The sequence below is a fragment of the Pleurotus ostreatus genome (genome assembly GCF_014466165.1).
Source record: "Pleurotus ostreatus strain PC9 chromosome Unknown scaffold_5, whole genome shotgun sequence".
NCBI lineage: Eukaryota > Fungi > Basidiomycota > Agaricomycetes > Agaricales > Pleurotaceae > Pleurotus > Pleurotus ostreatus.
The window spans coordinates 2,449,751-2,467,366 of record NW_023503160.1 but is presented as its reverse complement, the minus strand read 5'-3'; the positions used below and the strand labels follow the sequence as shown (position 1 = coordinate 2,467,366).

The 17,616-nt window shown below is 51.4% G+C and overlaps 8 protein-coding genes across 8 annotated transcripts; 5 read left to right on the top strand and 3 right to left on the bottom strand.

Moving 5' to 3' along the window:
• Positions 1-226: 226 nt before the first annotated feature.
• Positions 227-946, bottom strand: PC9H_007919 (uncharacterized protein; the record flags this gene model as incomplete). Its single annotated transcript, XM_036777442.1, has 3 exons — positions 227-565; positions 624-767; positions 824-946. The coding sequence occupies 3 exons, from the start codon at positions 944-946 to the stop codon at positions 227-229; spliced, it is 606 nt and encodes a 201-aa protein (XP_036631062.1).
• A 509-nt stretch (positions 947-1,455) lies between these two features.
• PC9H_007918 (uncharacterized protein) lies at positions 1,456-3,498 on the top strand (the record flags this gene model as incomplete). The annotated part of the gene is made up of 4 exons (XM_036777441.1): positions 1,456-1,793; positions 1,854-2,356; positions 2,404-2,673; positions 2,723-3,498. 4 exons carry the CDS (start codon positions 1,456-1,458, stop codon positions 3,496-3,498), a joined length of 1,887 nt encoding a protein of 628 aa, XP_036631061.1.
• Positions 3,499-3,838: 340 nt separating this feature from the next.
• Positions 3,839-5,931, top strand: PC9H_007917 (uncharacterized protein; the record flags this gene model as incomplete). Its single annotated transcript, XM_036777440.1, has 6 exons — positions 3,839-4,319; positions 4,365-4,536; positions 4,594-4,773; positions 4,830-5,031; positions 5,083-5,757; positions 5,812-5,931. 6 exons carry the CDS (start codon positions 3,839-3,841, stop codon positions 5,929-5,931), a joined length of 1,830 nt encoding a protein of 609 aa, XP_036631060.1.
• A 1,134-nt stretch (positions 5,932-7,065) lies between these two features.
• Positions 7,066-8,131, top strand: PC9H_007916 (uncharacterized protein; the record flags this gene model as incomplete). Its single annotated transcript, XM_036777439.1, has 2 exons — positions 7,066-7,243; positions 7,299-8,131. The coding sequence occupies 2 exons, from the start codon at positions 7,066-7,068 to the stop codon at positions 8,129-8,131; spliced, it is 1,011 nt and encodes a 336-aa protein (XP_036631059.1).
• Positions 8,132-8,298: 167 nt separating this feature from the next.
• On the bottom strand, positions 8,299-10,946 carry PC9H_007915 (uncharacterized protein; the record flags this gene model as incomplete). The annotated part of the gene is made up of 16 exons (XM_036777438.1): positions 8,299-8,328; positions 8,382-8,534; positions 8,593-8,610; positions 8,666-8,696; positions 8,752-8,788; positions 8,841-8,959; positions 9,015-9,172; positions 9,232-9,306; positions 9,357-9,408; positions 9,464-9,532; positions 9,587-9,663; positions 9,726-10,034; positions 10,090-10,187; positions 10,228-10,384; positions 10,445-10,687; positions 10,740-10,946. 16 exons carry the CDS (start codon positions 10,944-10,946, stop codon positions 8,299-8,301), a joined length of 1,833 nt encoding a protein of 610 aa, XP_036631058.1.
• Positions 10,947-11,244: 298 nt separating this feature from the next.
• On the top strand, positions 11,245-13,482 carry NAR1 (Cytosolic Fe-S cluster assembly factor nar1; the record flags this gene model as incomplete). Its single annotated transcript, XM_036777437.1, has 5 exons — positions 11,245-11,265; positions 11,323-11,424; positions 11,475-11,608; positions 11,658-12,116; positions 12,168-13,482. The coding sequence occupies 5 exons, from the start codon at positions 11,245-11,247 to the stop codon at positions 13,480-13,482; spliced, it is 2,031 nt and encodes a 676-aa protein (XP_036631057.1).
• Positions 13,483-13,861: 379 nt separating this feature from the next.
• Positions 13,862-14,281, bottom strand: PC9H_007913 (uncharacterized protein; the record flags this gene model as incomplete). Its single annotated transcript, XM_036777436.1, has 4 exons — positions 13,862-13,966; positions 14,022-14,117; positions 14,174-14,210; positions 14,265-14,281. 4 exons carry the CDS (start codon positions 14,279-14,281, stop codon positions 13,862-13,864), a joined length of 255 nt encoding a protein of 84 aa, XP_036631056.1.
• Positions 14,282-14,667: 386 nt separating this feature from the next.
• PC9H_007912 (uncharacterized protein) lies at positions 14,668-16,964 on the top strand (the record flags this gene model as incomplete). The annotated part of the gene is made up of 7 exons (XM_036777435.1): positions 14,668-14,909; positions 14,970-15,022; positions 15,151-15,254; positions 15,351-15,552; positions 15,816-15,925; positions 16,421-16,653; positions 16,718-16,964. The coding sequence occupies 7 exons, from the start codon at positions 14,668-14,670 to the stop codon at positions 16,962-16,964; spliced, it is 1,191 nt and encodes a 396-aa protein (XP_036631055.1).
• Between the last annotated feature and the right edge of the window lie 652 nt (positions 16,965-17,616).

Below are 17,616 nucleotides of genomic sequence, written 5' to 3'. Positions count from 1 at the left end.
TCCCAAACGAACGACTGAGTGGTGGGGGAGCGAAGAAAAGGTTAAGGCATCGACGTGTTCAGCCCTTTCATGCTTCGACGCCGATTGCACACCGTCATGCTCACGTGGGAACTGACACTCCGGCAATCGAGCGGTAACTATTTGCAGCGGAATCTTTCCCACCAATCGCACAAGGACAATTTCATGAATATATGGTAGTCAATACAGGAAAAGGGGAACGGAAAAACTAAGACGTGTAATAGGGAGCTGAGCCTATTCTGCGTATAGGGTCGCTTTTCGAGTACGGTGGAGGCGTGTCCAAGGAATCGATGGTGCCAGTGAAGTAGCCATCTACGCGGGCCCGAGTGGGGCGCGGCTCACATCTCTCACCACCGGCAGGGACCTTCCGAGGTCGCGTTCCTGCGTGAGTAGCAGCCGTGGTAGAAGTAGGAATATCCCCCCTGGGCTCTAAGGGAGCGCGCCTCGATGGGTATAGCACATCGTAGACACTAGCCATTGGTGGTACTGAAGGGGTACATGAGTGGGATTGTGGGCGCGGAGACCCGTCTGAGGGGCTTGTAGGTACCTATATGCAATGGCTGAGATCAGGTTTGAGCATCTCCGAAGAGAAATAGAGTGCTAACCTCATGGGTATCATGAGCGTCGTGGGCTCTCATGGTCATGCAAAAGACACAAGAGCAATTGGGAACGACCTGCGTCTCGGAGAATACTTGCTTCCAGCCCTGTACATGGGAGAACGACCTGGGTTGTCTGCTGATCCCTGTAGACTGCAGCATGCATTAGACTACAGTCGATCATGCGAGGCCGGCTGTCTTGGACTGACCGTACTGGCAATGTTCGAAACTGAATCGCCTTCCGAGGGGACAGGCTTTGCCTTCTTGGTGAAATATGTGCGCAATTTGAGTTTCATAAAGGTGAACATCATATTGTTAATTACTACGGCCATGGAAGTTATGAATGAATGGAAAGAGGGGCCATAAGTCGGCATATTGGAGCAATGCCTTGCCCGGAAGCATTTTCGCCTGAACACCCACCAATCATCGTTCGACGGAAGGTGTAACGGCGACGGGTGGATATAATCCTATCCGCAGGCAACAAGATACCCCCTAAGGCGTAAATTTAGCATTAACCCCGTAATTAGTGTCAGTAGTACCTCTCAGCTGTGGACCGTTATCCAAGGGCTTCTAACCCATTCTAAGTGTTGCTGTGACCACCGGACAAGGAAAAATGCTGCCAACCCGCGTCGTATGAACGCTGTTGAATAAAACGGTTCTTACACTTCTGAGGTTGCAGACTTGTTCGAGTCACGCTGGTGTGACGCCGTGACGATGATTTCCGAGAGTGGCAATAATGATCATGGTCACGTGGTGCCCCGCGTTGTCTTCACAACTGGACAATTATTTCCGAAAAGTTCTCTACTTTAGAGTCCACCGTCCACCATTGCGCGTCCATGCAATGGCCAGTCCAGTAGCAAGCTCATCGACCACTCCTCCTCCGCGGATACTGTCAGGTTTTATACCGGGCCTCTTAGACCCATCGCAACGCACTCGCCTGTTGAGGGGGTCTAACGGACAACTTATTTTCGCGACGCACGATGCTCGCGCTGCTTCTGCATACTTTGACGTCGACGATGTACGCAAGATAAACATTAACGATACCCCTCTTCGTCCAAAGAGGATTGTAATTGAAATCAGCTCGAGTGGATACTGTCGTTGGCGTTTCGTGCCCAAAGCGCGTCTGGAGGACGGTGTTGTAGATGAGGGGACGTGGCCTCGCGTTGTAGACATTTGCGGGTAAGCATGGGTGAGCCTTTAAATCTGTCATAAGCTATTAACTTGTCCTAATGTCACTAGCGAGCTCTACGAGCTGTCCCACGACCAATGGGATATATACAAGCTGGATCCAGAGTACGACTGTTACGTGCCCGCGTCACCAGGAATACCGATGATAACGCGAAAGCCACCAATTCGCGAACCTACTGCCATTCCTCCGACCCCGGAGAAGCAGAACGGAAAACGCAGATCATCACCCTCTTCGGAACGTCTATCGAAGAGAGCATTCGTAGAAGAGGCCGAGTCTTCGTCTGAAAACGAGGATGACATGGTTGTAGATGACCCTCCTCCCCCGCCTCGTCGCTCGCGCTCTCGATCCGCCTCAGCCGGTGCTAGGAACCCTGGGGTGGAACGTCTGCGCAAGATGATTCAAGAAAACAGGAAGGTTAGGAGAGAGAAGACCGATCACCGAACAGAGAAGTTGTCCCACTTGCAAAACTTGACTGATATCCCCGTCCCGACGACTCCGTCGCCCAAACGTTCCACTACTGCACCACCTTCGGAAACCAAGGCGAAGAGAAAAGGTAAAGTCACACATGTCCGAAATGCCTCATGCTTACAAGGTATACAGTCGAATTCTTATATAACTCCATCCGAGCAACCCGAGAAGACCCAGACTACACTGAACCATTGGAGGAAGACCGCAACGCGTACAACTATGCAACAAACGTGAATTCGAAGCGTACTCGAACGGTGTCCCCTGTCGCTGCCAAGCGAAAGCTAGAAATGAAACGTCTAGATAGGGAGAAGGCGAAGAGGGAGCGTCGGGAGGCCGAACTTGAGCAGAGACGGCGAGCCAGAGATCAGGAAATCATGGAATCTGTCATGGCCGACATCCAGGGTAAGTTTCCTACAACGTTGGACGAACGTACAGCTAAGTTGTCTAACAGATCCCCCAGCTACAAATGGTACACACCACGAGAACGGGCATAGAGAACAAGACGAAGCCGCTGACGAAGAAGACAGTATCGATGACGAGGAAGTTGCGAGGCTAGCATCTATAGAAGAATCTCGGCGGAAACTGGCTGAGCTCGAGGCAGATCGTCCGCTCTGGGAGGCAGAGGCCAGACGCAAGCAACAAGAGCAAGCACAAGCAGAGGAAGAACGGCGACTTGCAGAGGCCCGAAGACGAGCCGCGGAGGCTAAGAGAGCAGAGGAGGAGCAAAAGGCTAGGGCTCAGAGGGAGGCAGAGGAAAGGAGACAGGAAGAGGCCCTGAGACGCCGACGAGCGGAGGCAGAGGCTCGACAAGAGCGAGAAAGACGACAGCGGCAGCAACGATGGTCGGCAGGCCCCTGGACCGTTCAACGAGCTTTGGAGCGCTGCAAGGTGCTTAGCGATGCCTTCGACGAAGCTAAATACTCCCGCAGCTCTCCCCTCACATTCGAAGATATCCCATGGCCTGTTCTTCATCCACCCATGTCATTTAAAGCCGAGGACATCGAATGGCAAGATGTCGAGAAATTCTTCCATCAAGTAAAGCTTCACATGAAGCCCCAAGACTACAAACCCTTCGTTGTGAAATGCCACAGGCGCTTCCACCCCGATCGATGGCGTTCTCGTGGCCTTCTCAACAGCATTGAAGACGAGACGGACCGAAACTGCCTGGAGGTCGCGGCTAACACCGTTGCGCAAGCTGTGACGCCCCTCTGGCGCGAACTGAAGTAATTCTCAATATTTTACCTCCTAATATTAAATTGGATACATTACTGTCGAGTGCTGTCTATTACTGCTGTTGTTGTCTTACTACATGTTTTCTTGCATTGTAATCGCATCTGGAATCAACTGAGGAGTAGTTTCCCTGAGTTGGCGCCTATTTCCTCAACAGGCCTGTCGTCCTACCGTCACAAATCGCTCAGAGGTCGTTGTTCTTGTCCCCCCTTCCTCATCGTACTTGCAAGCTGTCGCGTCATTCAGTTGATTGCGACACGTACTCAATTCCAGTGTCAATTTCACCCCTCTGGAGTTGCCTCGCGCTCGACCTCGACCGCTGCTCAGCCCATCAACCATGAATAACTCATCACAAATGTCGACGGACGCAAGGAACGCTGATACGGTCGCTGGCCTGCGCAGAGTGCGGTCGATGGGCGATTTGCAACCCCCAAGAACGACCAGGCGCCATCACCGGGACCGGATTCGTCATTCCCAGCATCCTCTGGGGTTGAGCGATGCTCGACGGGATCAGATTATGAATCGTTCTACTATCGGAAACCCCTCGTCCGTGACTCCCCCCGACGCCAACAATGCCGCCGCGACCGTCGGCGGGATGTGGGTACCCCCGCCGTTGATGATGCAGCAGATGGAGGAGGCCCAAGCGCACCACCGTGGGGCCGCAAATCTGCTGAACCAACCTCAACGACAGCACAACCTGTCCTGGTACAGCAAAATCATGGCGTTCTTTGGCTATGGACGGGGCGCATCGCACTCACGCCGACTCCTCGTGTCTCTGCTATGGAATCTAGCGCTTGGCTTTGCGCAGGCTCGTCTTGGTGTTTTGCATACTCAGTGACTCGTGCTGATGTGCTTTTCGTTAGTTCGTGGTGATCGTGGCACTCTTGGCCGTCTCAGCAAATACGGAAAGTCCAACGATGCCGGGGCTGACAGAATGGACAGCATGCTCTCGTCCTCTGGGTGTTTGGTGCTGTCTGTGGGTGGGGAGGGTAGCGCTAGCCTGCGTTCTCACTTACTGGGGTTGGAAACGGGACCGTGAAGGGTGGGTACTTTTGGGCTTCCTCTGACTGGATGACCTAACAGTCTATGCAGACCAGCCCCTAATGATGCTGAAGCTGCCAACATTGAACCATCAATGAACCAGACTAATGCTGATTTACGCCGTCAACCAGCACCCGCATCAACGAGCAGGCCGTCCCGCAATTCGACTATGGACGGCCGTAATCCGCGCGATCCACCCCCACCCCCGATCCGTCCTATACTGTACACGCGGTTCGTCTGGTCTAGGCAGAGGCGCTGTCGCGATACTCATGACTTGCCATATCTAGACTTTCGCTCCTGTCGTCTCTCTTGACGCTCAGCTGGTTCCTCACTGCTCATATCCTGGAGTATACATCAATCAATACATGTCGCTTCTCGTCACCGCATCTCTGGTGGCTTGTCTTCGGGATCTTGTGCTTAATGTACATCATGGTCCTCGAGGTAGTCCTAATCGGATTCGTCGTCTTCGTTATCGCACCGATTCTCTTCGTACGTGGACAACGACCCGTTATCTAACATTTCTGCTGATATCCTGCGTAGTTATGCTGGAACATCCTGCTGATGTGCCTAGGGCGGCACCCTTTGCAGAACCCGTCTCTCATCAAGCCAGAAATCGGTAAGCTGCCCAAATCGGTGGTCGACCGTATCCCACTTGTCATGTACATTCCACCATCCCCCGAGGATTCCAAATCACCCGTTACTGTCCCTGAGGCAGTACATGCCTACCCGCCAAAGACAACCGTAAAACCGTCAACACCCTCGCGGCGGTTCAAATTCCTACGGATATCGCGCAAGAAACTGGCCACGTCGACGTCAGAGAAGGGCGAGGGTGGGGAAGATGCAAAGTCTCCGTCAGGAAAGGGCGCTGAAGATCCTCAAACGTGGGAGAACCAATGGGAGCAGTGCGAATATCCGTTTGTAAAGTTGGAAGGAAACCGCGCGGCGTGCGCGATTTGTTTGATGGACTTTGAAGAACCTAAACGTGTGCAGTCGGGCAATGAAGGCCAGCCATCGGGTGAGGGCAAGGCTGACTCGCTCGTAGGAGAGCCCCCCGCGACCGACGCCAACACGACACTCGTCGAGCCGTCTGCTGCTGTGCAGGAGATCGGGGTCGAGACCCCATCTTCGGAGAGTGACGAGGATAAACTTAGGTTGACGGACGCCGGAGAGGGTGCGCAGCCCCTACGACTGCTAGCTTGCGGTCATGTTTTCCACGTTGGTCTCCGCTTCTACGTTTACCCTTCTCTTCTCTGACTTCTGTGTTGGCAGAAAACGTGTTTAGATCCGTGGTTGATCGACGTATCAGGGAGGTGCCCAGTATGTCAGCGCGCCGTTGAAATCCCAGCACAGTCGAAGAAGAAGAATAATGGAAATAGGAACCGCAGTTAATCCGCCACTCACACACACTACACATGGTTTGGCCGTCATGGACAATGGACTCCAACGGTCAATCTGGTTTCTCTGCGTTATAATGGAATATGATCCGTTTACATGTATGTTTTGATTCACGGAGGGTAGTGTACTTATGCTCTCGACCTAAAATGTAGTTTACTGTCTCAATTTCTAAATTGCTAACGAAAAGCCATGGACAAGAACGACGCGCTCGAGCGATTAGATGCTTCCGTGATGTCGTGCTGGAGTGTCGACCTGCATCCACTCATTACATCTGGTTGGTGCTTATTGAAAAGCACGGGAAGAGACAACATGCCGTCACATTTGTTCGTCAAGCACCTAGATCGGAGTTCGAACTCGGTAGTTCGTGCTCCGGTTTACTACTTGCTTCCAACTTTTCCACAGAGATTCGTTCTTCATGCTAGATACTTGGCCGACTCGAGTTTCCAATTGCTCTTTGATCAGTTTCATGCACTAATCGCGGTAGTCGGCGAGCTGTGAGGGCGATAATCCGGGGGTTGTGTTGGTTGCAATAACAAACGGCGCCGGGAACAGGATGCCGAGAATGAGCTTCAAGTAGCAGGAACCAAGCAGGACCCTTGGTCATAATGTACTGTCCATAATTATAAACACGATACAAGAAGTACCAAATGAAACGAGACAAGTACTTGTGGTGTGTAAAATGTTACAAATGTGGTCTACAATGGTCGAGGGTGCTGCAGAGGTCTCGCAGTATCCCTGCATCGAAAAAAAAACTCAAAATTAGGAGTTCTAACACTATGTGCAGCTTAGCTCACCATACATCAGTGACAAAATTGAACTTTGACGTTGGGTTGAGACACCAAGATCTTGGCCCTCAGGCATTGTTGCAAAGGAGGTGTCTTGCTTGACAATGTGGCACTATACAGAGTGTGCGTACTGAATGCTTTGGTGGTCAAGTCGTTCAGCAAGCAAGGTGACGACGGACGCACAAGGTCGCCAGCTCTCAGTCGCAATTCCCTTTGAAAGGAAGGTCAACCTGAATTCAAATCATGGTGATTAATTGCACAACCCTTACACATTCAAGTTGTAGCGCATGCTTTCAATTCCTGCGATAAATCGGACTAAATATGCTCTATTGGCAACCCCTACATGATAAGTGTCAAGGCTATTGAACAGCTCCTTAGCAGGACTGGTCTGAAGAAACTGTTGAGTAAGAGTACTGGCCTGCGCACCAGTGTTGGTGTTGGTCTCGCCAAGACACACAGTAATATTCCAAGAATCTGTACCGTGGGGCAGCCGTTGCCGACCAGGCCTTGTGCTTGTGGTGGTATGTCGTTTCGCTCCTTAGAATCAAAACTTCATCTGTCACAGGTCTGTGACAGACGTGACTAGAGCCAGCTTGCAGAGACTCGGAGGTGCGCATGCTCTGGCAGCTTCTGGGCTGCAAAAGCTATGGCTGCACATGGCTGCATCAGCTAACCGCATACTTAATCGGACTTGCTGCGCCCCAGCACTTCAAATGATTCCTTTATTCGCTATCGCAGCTCTGCTCTTCACCATCCTCGCTACCGCTCAATCTCAAGACCAGTCACTGTTTGACGACAACCACTTCAGCGTTATAATGTCGACAGCCGAATGGTCGTCCAGATACGCTGACTGGCATAGCAGAGCGACACCGAATCCGAATCCGACATTGTTCGAGCCAACGAGATCAGCCCTGTCGCTCGCGGTGCTGCGTAACGACCCCGTACAGCCAGAAGGGTTTACATTGGCCTTGTTCCACGGCGCCACAGACGCCGCTATTGCTGTCGATGCGATGGGGAGAGTACTCCAAGTAACTGCTGAAGACTACGAAGGGATCATATCCCTAGCCCACGAAGTACTCGCCCTACCGTCGACGGGCACATTCAGAAATACTTGGGCTCTCAAGCGGCCCACTACATCACAGCCGATCGACAGAATCTTGGTCGCAGTCAAGGGCAGGGGTGATTCAGAAGGTGATGTGGAGTTGAAGGAGACGAGTGTGCAGGGTTTTTCGAAGCAGCTCACGATGGAGCTAAAACGTCCGCTCACGGATGAGGGTATAACCCTTTTGCCTTTGTCTCTCAGCGAACTTGCTGGTCTAGTGTTGGAGGCCAGGGAAGGCTTCGTACCAGGCGATGAAGACAAACGGATGGTAACCAAAGTCAAGGATGTATTGGGAGATGTAAATTAGTTTAGATAGTTCGGTTACTCGTGGATGTAATAGTACAGGAACGATATGTATCGCATCAGCGTCGACTTGAGAGCGGGAAGTGTTACATACAACAATAATCAGATCAATAATCTAACACAGCAAGAACGAAATACACAGTGTGAGGGTTGGTACGGCGTGCAGCACGTTTACAGCAAACGGGTGATCATACCAAGTCCCTATAAGCCGTTCTCGATTATTAGAAGAATACAGAGAAGAATGAAATACACACCTTGGTCTTGCCCTCGCGGAAAAGTAGTTTCATGCCCTCCTTGATGAACTCTGGGTGCGATATGAATTCGAACTGAACCGTCGCTCGGTCGCCTGTACGGAGCACTCCATTTGGGTGGTCCATCCCTATTATTCGGACTGTCTGACGGATGGCCTGTGGTGTAACTGTGAGCAAAGGAGTTTGTTGGGATACACGCAGCCCCATGACTAACCCCACAGTGAAGCATCGCCTATTTTTGCGAGATGAAGTCAGTGATGTGTGGAGGGGGGATGCAAATGACATACCTGATAATTTCTTTGAAGAGTCGTATTATGGCTAGCGGCCGTGTCATTTCAACGTCAACCCAACGTCGAAGTAATGATCAACTTACTATAGAATCAGTACTTGTCCTTCAAACTGCTTAACCGCTGTGGTAAACGGAAGTTAGCCCGCCGCGTCCAAGCGATTCGTGGAGCTTACGGCGTGGCGGGGTCTCAGTTTTATGCACGAGTACCATGCCCTTGCGGACATCTGCACGACGGGTCCGCTTGAGCGCCAGCGACACGCATTGGCCTGCGTCCGCGGATTTTACATTGGCCCTAATCCACTTGGTATTAACCACCGAGGTTGGCATCATCATAAGATAGTACTGACCGCTTCCTTTGCATGCTCCTTATTATCGTATTCTGGTAGTTCCCGTTGGCGTCTGGACCGAACATCACCGCATCGCCTGTCTTGACGGTGCCTGCGTTGACGATTCCGTTGACGACGGTGCCGACGTACGGTACAGACCAGATCTCTGTAATGGAAAACTGTGAAGCGTAGCATGAGTGTGTGTGTATAAGCGTAGGGGTAAGGCCGGCATAGTAACCTCTAACGGGTGGTTGATAGCGAACTTATCTTCGTCCGCCTCGCTGGAAGGAAGCAAATTCAGGAATGTGCGGAACTGTTGCACCAGAGTTAGCAGATAGTGGGTAGGTCGGTGGAACTACGAACATGGTCGAGTCCCTCGCCGGTGACGTTGGATAATTGGAATATGGGACATAGCCTAGAGTCCAATGGTAAGCGATACCCAAGATAAGGCAGGAGTGCGAAAGGCTGACTTCTCTCGGCCGAAGCATTGTGCTAACTCCACGGCGACCTCAGTCGACTTGACAAACACAGGAACCTTCCTGTGGGGTTGTTTAATACTTATCATAATTATGAACGTAGATGTGGTTTCTGACCGACATCCAGGACTCTTGAGGATCTTAACGACTTGTTTCTGTGTCTCCGCCAGTACATTTGCTGGGGTCATATCAATCTTCGTGAAGATTACATCCCATTAGTGATGTAGTAAATCACTCGGGCTGCAGACAACCGTACCTTGGTAATGCAAACAACAATGGGAACACCCAGTGCCAGACCAATAGCCAAATGTTCCTTCGACATGCCAATGAGACCAGCATTGGCTCCAACGATGAGTATTATACACGAAGGTGCACCAGACGTCAGACCGTATAATGTTGTCTTCAGATACCGCTCGTGTCCAGCAAGGTCGATGAAAGACACGATCTTCGCAGCTTGGGTGGATATTTCCTCCCAGCCCATCTTCTCGCGTCGTATTGTGTCCGGATCGTTGGAGTGGGCGGTATTTGGGAGTATCGGTGCTCCAGAAGTGTTGAAGCCCAATATCTCCGCAGATCGTAAGTACTTCAATGGATTGTGCCGAAGGAATGATGCGACTGACCTCCATGCCCACGCTGGACGTCCGACCAGTCTCCATCTCGTGTTTGTGGCGGAAGAGTCCCACTCGCGCCCTACCCCTTCCGTCATCCAAGGCGCCTGCTGATTGTTAGAGAGGTCATAGATCTTCGAGACTGCATACCTCGAGTGAGTACACCTAATGTTGTCGATTTGCCACTATCTACGTTACCAACCACTGCACATCGAACTTCAGGCGTTAGTGAAACGCTGGGCGGGGGAAGACGGAGAAGGAGTGATGTTCGTGCATGTTTGCCATCTATTCGGAATAATATTGAAGTCTTCAAGGTTATAATGGTGGCAATGAGCTTAGTCTTCGATGGACGAACCACTCTACGCACCTTCCCCCCTATCTCATCTAGCGCTGCACTGATCGCCTCAGTCAGATAATCCAACTCCCCTGCCGTCCGAGGGGTACCCGTGTACCCGTCCGTGTCGTCGTTAAGATCGCCAGCGAACATATTTATCGAGGGCGGGCGTGACCCCATACGCAGGACGTATTCGCCATGATTCTGGGTAATCAACGCGGCTAGATTATCTCTAGCTTTGTCGCGATCGGGAAGGGTCTTCGTCAGTAGGAGTGACTTGGTCCATGGGGTTAGTTCGACTCAACGCTGCAGCGCACATATCGCTCACTTGAATGGAGGCCTCCGCATCTTCATTCACAAGGTCGTAGTGGTCGAGTACATTCACCGCTGCAGCCTTCTCCCCATTCTCCTTCTCCTTCCCCTTGCCTTTCACGTTCTCCTGATCCATTTGGGCAATCGCATGCTTGCGCTGCTTGGACACTTCGTGTGCCCGTATGTTGTCTATGTCCACTTGAAATGAGCGTAGCGTAGTCATTGTCGGTTGGCACAAACGTGCTTGGGCCCGGTCGTATTTAATCCTCTCTGTGAGTCAAAGTCAAGTGACTCGCTCTGACTTGACTGCACGTGGTAAGTATACGGATTCGGGTAGGCAATGTTGATGTACTATATTGCACCGCTTGGCAGTGAGCCACGGCGCCCAAGCCTGTGCGAAGGACTTAAGAACGCGGTGAATACAGGCAAACGTTGGGACTCGAGGACCCGATTCGTAATAGACGCAAGCGCTCAAATAAGCGCTCAATCACATCAAACCTGTTGACTCCTATTTTGTCGATATGGCTTTCTCTGGTGCACTCGTAAGCCCGCGATGACTATTGGCGGCGCACATTGTCTGACTCTTGCAATGTTGAAAGACGCTAACCGACCTCAATGACTTTATTACGCCGTCTCAGGCCTGCATCAAGCCAGTGGAGCAAATAAATCGAAGTCAAACGCCAGATGCAGCTGCCGCTTCGGTGAGTCGCATGCGATCAATGTGGGGGACGTCGAGTTGACAGCGCTGTAGACAGAGATCCGCATAGATTCAAGCGGGGGCTACCATGAGGTTGCTGTGAATGGACTTGATAGAAATGAGCCTTCGCGCACGGACAGAAAGCTGGAACAGGCGCAGATTAATCTTAATGACTGCCTGGCGTGCAGGTGAATTGCTTCTCTGAATAAAACAAACGGTATACTGATTTGTGTATAGCGGATGCATTACTTCTGCGGAATCCGTACTGATAACACTGCAATCCCATGTAGAGGTACTAAATGTACTCGAAACTAATACCGACAAAGTACCCGTTATATCGATTTCACCTCAGTCACTCGCATCACTCGCAGCCTCCATATCCACCCCATCTTCTCCCATCACTCCACGGCAAGTCCTGCGACGGATACAGACATTCTGCCTCAACGTCCTCGGCTTTTCGCATGTGTTCGACACGACCTTCGCAAGGCATATGGCGTTACAGGAGCATATCCGCGAGTTCTTAGAGCGAAGGAAGGATGCAAAGCTCCCTATGCTGGCCAGTGCATGCCCGGGCTGGATATGCTACGCAGAGAAAACTCACGCCGAAATGCTGCCGTTCATCGCATCTACGAAAAGCCCGCAACAAATCATGGGCACCTTGGTGAAAAATTGGATGGGCATGAAGTGGAAAAAACTGTAGGCGGATTATTCAGCTGGGTTGGATGATGACTGATACTGGGATATTAGGCCCCACGAGATATATCATGTCTCTGTCATGCCTTGCTATGATAAGAAGTTAGAGGCGTCACGTCAAGATTTTTACAACGACGTATATTCGACACGGGACGTAGATTGTGTCATCACCACGGGGGAACTAGAACTCATGATGCGAGAGAAGAACTTCGACCTCGCCGAATTTGTACCGGGCGAGTTAGATCATCACCCTGACTCCTCCGAAGACGCCTATTTCCCTGAACTAATCACCCACCCGGGATCGTCATCAGGTTCATACCTACAAGCTATCCTCGACTACATTCGACAGACTTCGCCGGTCCCGCTCACCCTATCCGCGCAGACCATGCGTAATGCTGATTACGAGGAATACATCCTCCGTAAACCTAATGAAGGAGAGATCGTGTTCAAAGGTGCCAAGTGTTACGGATTCCGAAATTTGCAAAACGTTGTTAGGAAGGTTGGTAAGGAGAGCGGTGTCAGAGTCGGTTCAGGCGCAGCTGGCAGGCTAGCTGGGCCACGGCGGGGTGCGGCACTTCGGCGTGGTGTCAAGGGAAACGCCACTAGTTCTGGAGGCCAAGATTCGCGGTACGATTATGTCGAGGTCATGGCATGCCCAGGCGGGTGCGTCAACGGGGGAGGGCAGCTGAAATCGAGATACACTCCCCGTGTCCCTACAGGGCGTGAAAAGGATGCCGAGGGGTTTCCACGAGACTGGACGGAGAGTGGAGTGGCGACGAGCACCACCAGCTCTGAATTCGACCCGACATCCGGTATCGCTGCCAAATGGGGGGACAAAGAGTGGACCAGGCAGGTTGAAGCATCGTACTGGTTAGGCGTGGATTCTACGCTTTCGTTATCGACTTCGAGCCTAGAACCTTCCGTGCCTAATCCTCCTGATCATGATCGTCTGTCGTCATCATCCACTCCAAATTTGAAACTTGCCCAGCTCAGAAGGTACTACCAGGGGGCCAATATGCTGAGCCGAAGGGTGCTACTAGACCTTTGTTATCAGCCAGCTTCTGGACCTCGAGACACCGCAGCAGATACAGGAGCTACTACGCTCAATGGTTTCATAAAGAACGCCGATGACAGTTGTGTTCAAGAACGTCGGGCCGGCGCAGGGGCTGCAGACGAGCCATGTGACTCTGCACGTCTTCCTATCGATTTTGATTGGACTTTTCATGATGTGGATACTAAAGACGGAATGATGGGTTGTTTGGTGGAATGGCATGGTAATAAAGTAGCGGAAGAGACTCGGAAGCGGCTGTTCCGGACTCAGTATCGGGCTGTTGAGAGCGAAGTGATAGGATTGGCCGTCAAGTGGTGATGGAGGCGTCGCAGTCATAGATTTGTTGTACAATACTTATAGGAGTCTTTGATTATGGAAAAGGGGAAGATGCGATGAATGGTACATTTGAGCAGATGCATTGGAGAAATAGGTATCGTGGCTACTGACGATGACGAAAGCTGTGATAGCGGGGAGCGTGATATATAATAGAGCAAGATAGCAAGTCCGACCAAAGGCCGGCAATGGAAGGAGTGATTTAGGCGGGGGCATGTGGTGTAAGTTAATGGGGAATAAATAATGTACTTGATTAGAATGCAAGTTGTGATGATTGGCGAGACGATGGCAGTGAGGCCACATTAAGCGGTTCGGGGCGAGCCTTGCGGTGGAGAAGCGGTGCAGCGGGGAAATGATGTCGACGCTACCGGCGAGGACGAGCACCCTCGCCCTCGTACCAGTAGTGGCAGGTCGTGCAGTACTCTTGTCTGACTTCTACGACATTCTCTTTGAAGTCCGGACCAAGATACTGTTCAACGCTCATTCAGCATCTAATAGACAGCGTCAAAGGAGAAGCAGCTCACTTGTTCGCAAGTCGGGCAGTGTGGACATGGTCTCGCGTGTCGAGACGAGAACTTGCAGTAGCGATTTCCGCAGTCCCGTTTGGTCAGTTTCCTTGTCTGTGTGGCAGGACGCTTAGCGAGCGATGCTGGCTTGCAGTGACACGTCGACTCACGACTTTGTAGTGGCCACAGCCGTATTTCGTCCCTTCGCTGTAGCATCAGGGGTTAGGGGTGTGCTGTACGCAGAGCTGGAAAAGTACACACGTCTCGTAATTGCACATTCGGTCGTGTGGGTGTTTGTGATGGATCAGGCAGCGCGTCTGGGCAGCGTCGCCCTATATATGTCGCGAGAGAACAGGGGGCCGGGCGGGCACCAGGTTTGGGCGGGCTGTGCAGCGTGCGGGTGTGCAGCGACCACAGAGGTTGGGGGTTGGATTAATGAACGCGGAGGAGTGTTTGCTATGGTGGGGTAAGGTTTTAGAAGGAATCAGATGGGCCTTTATAGGGAAAACCAGGAGAAAGATTCGAGGCAGATTTGTTGCAAGTTCCGGATTCGGTCAAGCAATGATGATATCTGCGACCAACTCCGATCTCTTCAACGGCTTTCACAAAGCCCTCGGCCGGCGCAAGCCAGCTCCGGCCGGCCTCTTTCTCGACGCGTGGGAAAATGGTACGTAGCCTTTCCATACAGCGGCGGGATGCACTGGACTCAATGGCAACTCGCTCTCGGACCCTTCTCTTTCTCTCATACCGCGACTCAACCGCACGCTCGTCGCGACGCTCGCGCTCAAGAATTGACTCGTATCCAGACCCTTATGCCCAAGACGACGACGAACGTGAAGGCCTCATTAGCAGCAGCGGGCAGCCTGTCCATGCTGCAATAGAAGTTGATGCTTTGCCCCCGAAATGGTGGGAGCGCTCGCATAAATGCCGTATACGTGCTGAATTTAGTCCTTTGTGCTGCAACAGGGTAGATGTTGCGGACCAGGTCGAGGATATCCTAGCAGGAACCCAAGCCAAAAGTCGGTAATTGTAATTTCTTTGTCCGGAAACACGCTGTTTCAACTCATATCACCACGTTTTCAACTCGTCCGATATCTAATTACGCTTCTCGCCACTTTCGCCTCTTCTGCAACTCCCATTTGTCCAGTCACCGCCCTCGAGAAACTTCATGCCAAACATGTCCTCCCCGGTTTCACGGACCGATCACTAGAGGAGCAGGAGATTGAATCAGCCGCGACCGAAATCACTCGAGTTCGTCTTTGTTCCTTCGTCTCTAACGTCATACCACGCAGCCTAACTCATCCATCGCGTTCGTCTTTCATCTCCAACCGGCGTCCATCATAACAGGATTTCCGGAAATGTCAAGCCCTTATTCAACGCATCGGTACTTTGGCCGCCTCCACGCCGCACCCTTTCCCTCCATCGCCGTATAACGCTCAGACCAATCACCACGAGGCTCTGACCGCTAAGAATGTGCAACGAGGCCTTGCCGCAAAAGTCCAAGAGCTCAGCGCAGCCTTCAGAAAGAAACAACGCGTGTACATGGAAAGTACGTCCGCTTACTTCTCTAGTATATTCTTGCTTCATCATCCCGTTGGCCATGCACGTTTACGGCCTCGGCCTTATCCATCACGACCCTTTCGATCATCCTTCCTTGCCCTAAGGGTACCTTGTGCCATGGTTGACTACTTCCCTCTTCTGAGAGTTCAGTATCGATCAGCTTTTCATCGATTTTGTCATGAGACTTGCTTCTTTCATTCGCCGCTTCCGCCAGCTTTTATGACAATGGCTGAACCGCTATCATTCTTCCAGAACTCCAAGGTCATGCGATTAAGAACCAAGATTTATTGCTCGCGTCAGGTACAATATCGCTGAAAGGTTCGGAAGGCATGTCTGCGGTCGATGAAGATGTCGAAGCCGCTGTGCGTTATTATTCTTTCGTTCCTGCAACTATCACTGATATCCACCACGTTTTTTCTTTGCTTCTCCCTTGCTTGTGTGCTACTATTCCTTCCGGATTTATTATGACCGTTAAATGATTCTGGTTCGCCCGACAAACGCTCGACGCCGCCATGGGGTCTGCTTTCAAATCAAACCCCCAATATTGAATCGCAAAACAAATATTGCATGGAATTTTACCGCCTCGACTTTTTAATTGAAACGTGCCATCTTCGCCTATTTCGACGCGACACGGCACGCACTTTGGCTTTGATGACCATTGTATTGGAATATGTTACGTCCATTTGATGATTCGACTCGGATGCTGTGATCCACGCACCCTTCGTACACGTTGTTGCCCGCTATCACCGTCCCCCCGTTCATGGACTTGCTGTACTACCATCTTGCATCTGGCCACCCTCGTTCCTACCTAATCTTCACACTGTCGCTCCCGTCACACCACCTCGTGACGCCACCAGCATTCCACCCAGTCCCAAACACAAACGCAGTTCACTGGAAACACGGACCTACAAGCGAGAGATCGCGAATTGCAGGAGATTGCGAAGTCAATATCCTCCCTCGCGGAGCTGTTCAGAGACCTATCGGCTTTAGTTATCGACCAGGGGACACTTCTCGACAGCGTGGAATACAATATCGAACAAACTGCGGTGAATATGCAAGACGCTGTGCGAGAATTGAACGTCGCCACCAGGTATTTCGAAGCTGCTTATCTTTGCGGACCTGCATTAGAAATTGATCACCGTTTCATTTTACAGCTATCAGAAAAACACTGGAAGGCGGAAATGCATTTTCTTGCTGTTGCTGATCATTCTGGGGCTCATTTTGGTGCTCATCTTCAAACCAAGACGCCACTCGGCAGCACCACCGGGTTCCCTAATACCTTCACCACCCCCACCACCCGATTCCCTCCCTTCACCGGCGAATTCAATACCATCATCACGGACGATCCCCTGGTTTATGTATAGAAGGACTTCTTACTTTACACCTCCAGCCCCTAGATGACCGCCGATTAATTTAGTTTCCTATACCATGGACCTAGTCTCAGTCAGCCGTGCAGTGCATGGTGCCAAGCGCCGCGCGATTTCCCATGGGACACCGGAAGGAAGTTTACACTCATGCTTATTTTCTATGCCATGAGCTTTTGGTGGTAGGCATCACATCACATCACGTCGTGTTGTGAATCGAACATGGGGCCAGGGCCCACCTCAAGAAATGAATGAACGGTCAGGCGTGGAGCTGCGTTGTAACTTCCGATCGTATCTTAGATGTTTGAACGTTCGATGCTAGGTCGATGTATGACTTCGGGGGCCATACATAGAGCATGCCGATGATGTACGCTGGCCGAATAGAGGCTACTAGGCCTTCCCCCGTGAGAGAAGGCATGGAATGGTTGTAATATAACTTCAACCATGGGTGTGTTGGCGCCATGCGTCCACCCTAGATCGACAGCCTCCCATATCGAGCAGATAAGCCTTGCAGGGAGTTAGAATTCGGCGGCATTGGCTCCTCGTACCTGCATCCTTTGGCTTTCGATCAAACCAAGTTTTTGAATATTACAATGATTGACGACATGTAATCCATGCACGACGTCACGGGCTCAAATAGACAAAGACCTGCTGTTCAATGCTAACTGTATCAAAACTGTATACAGCCT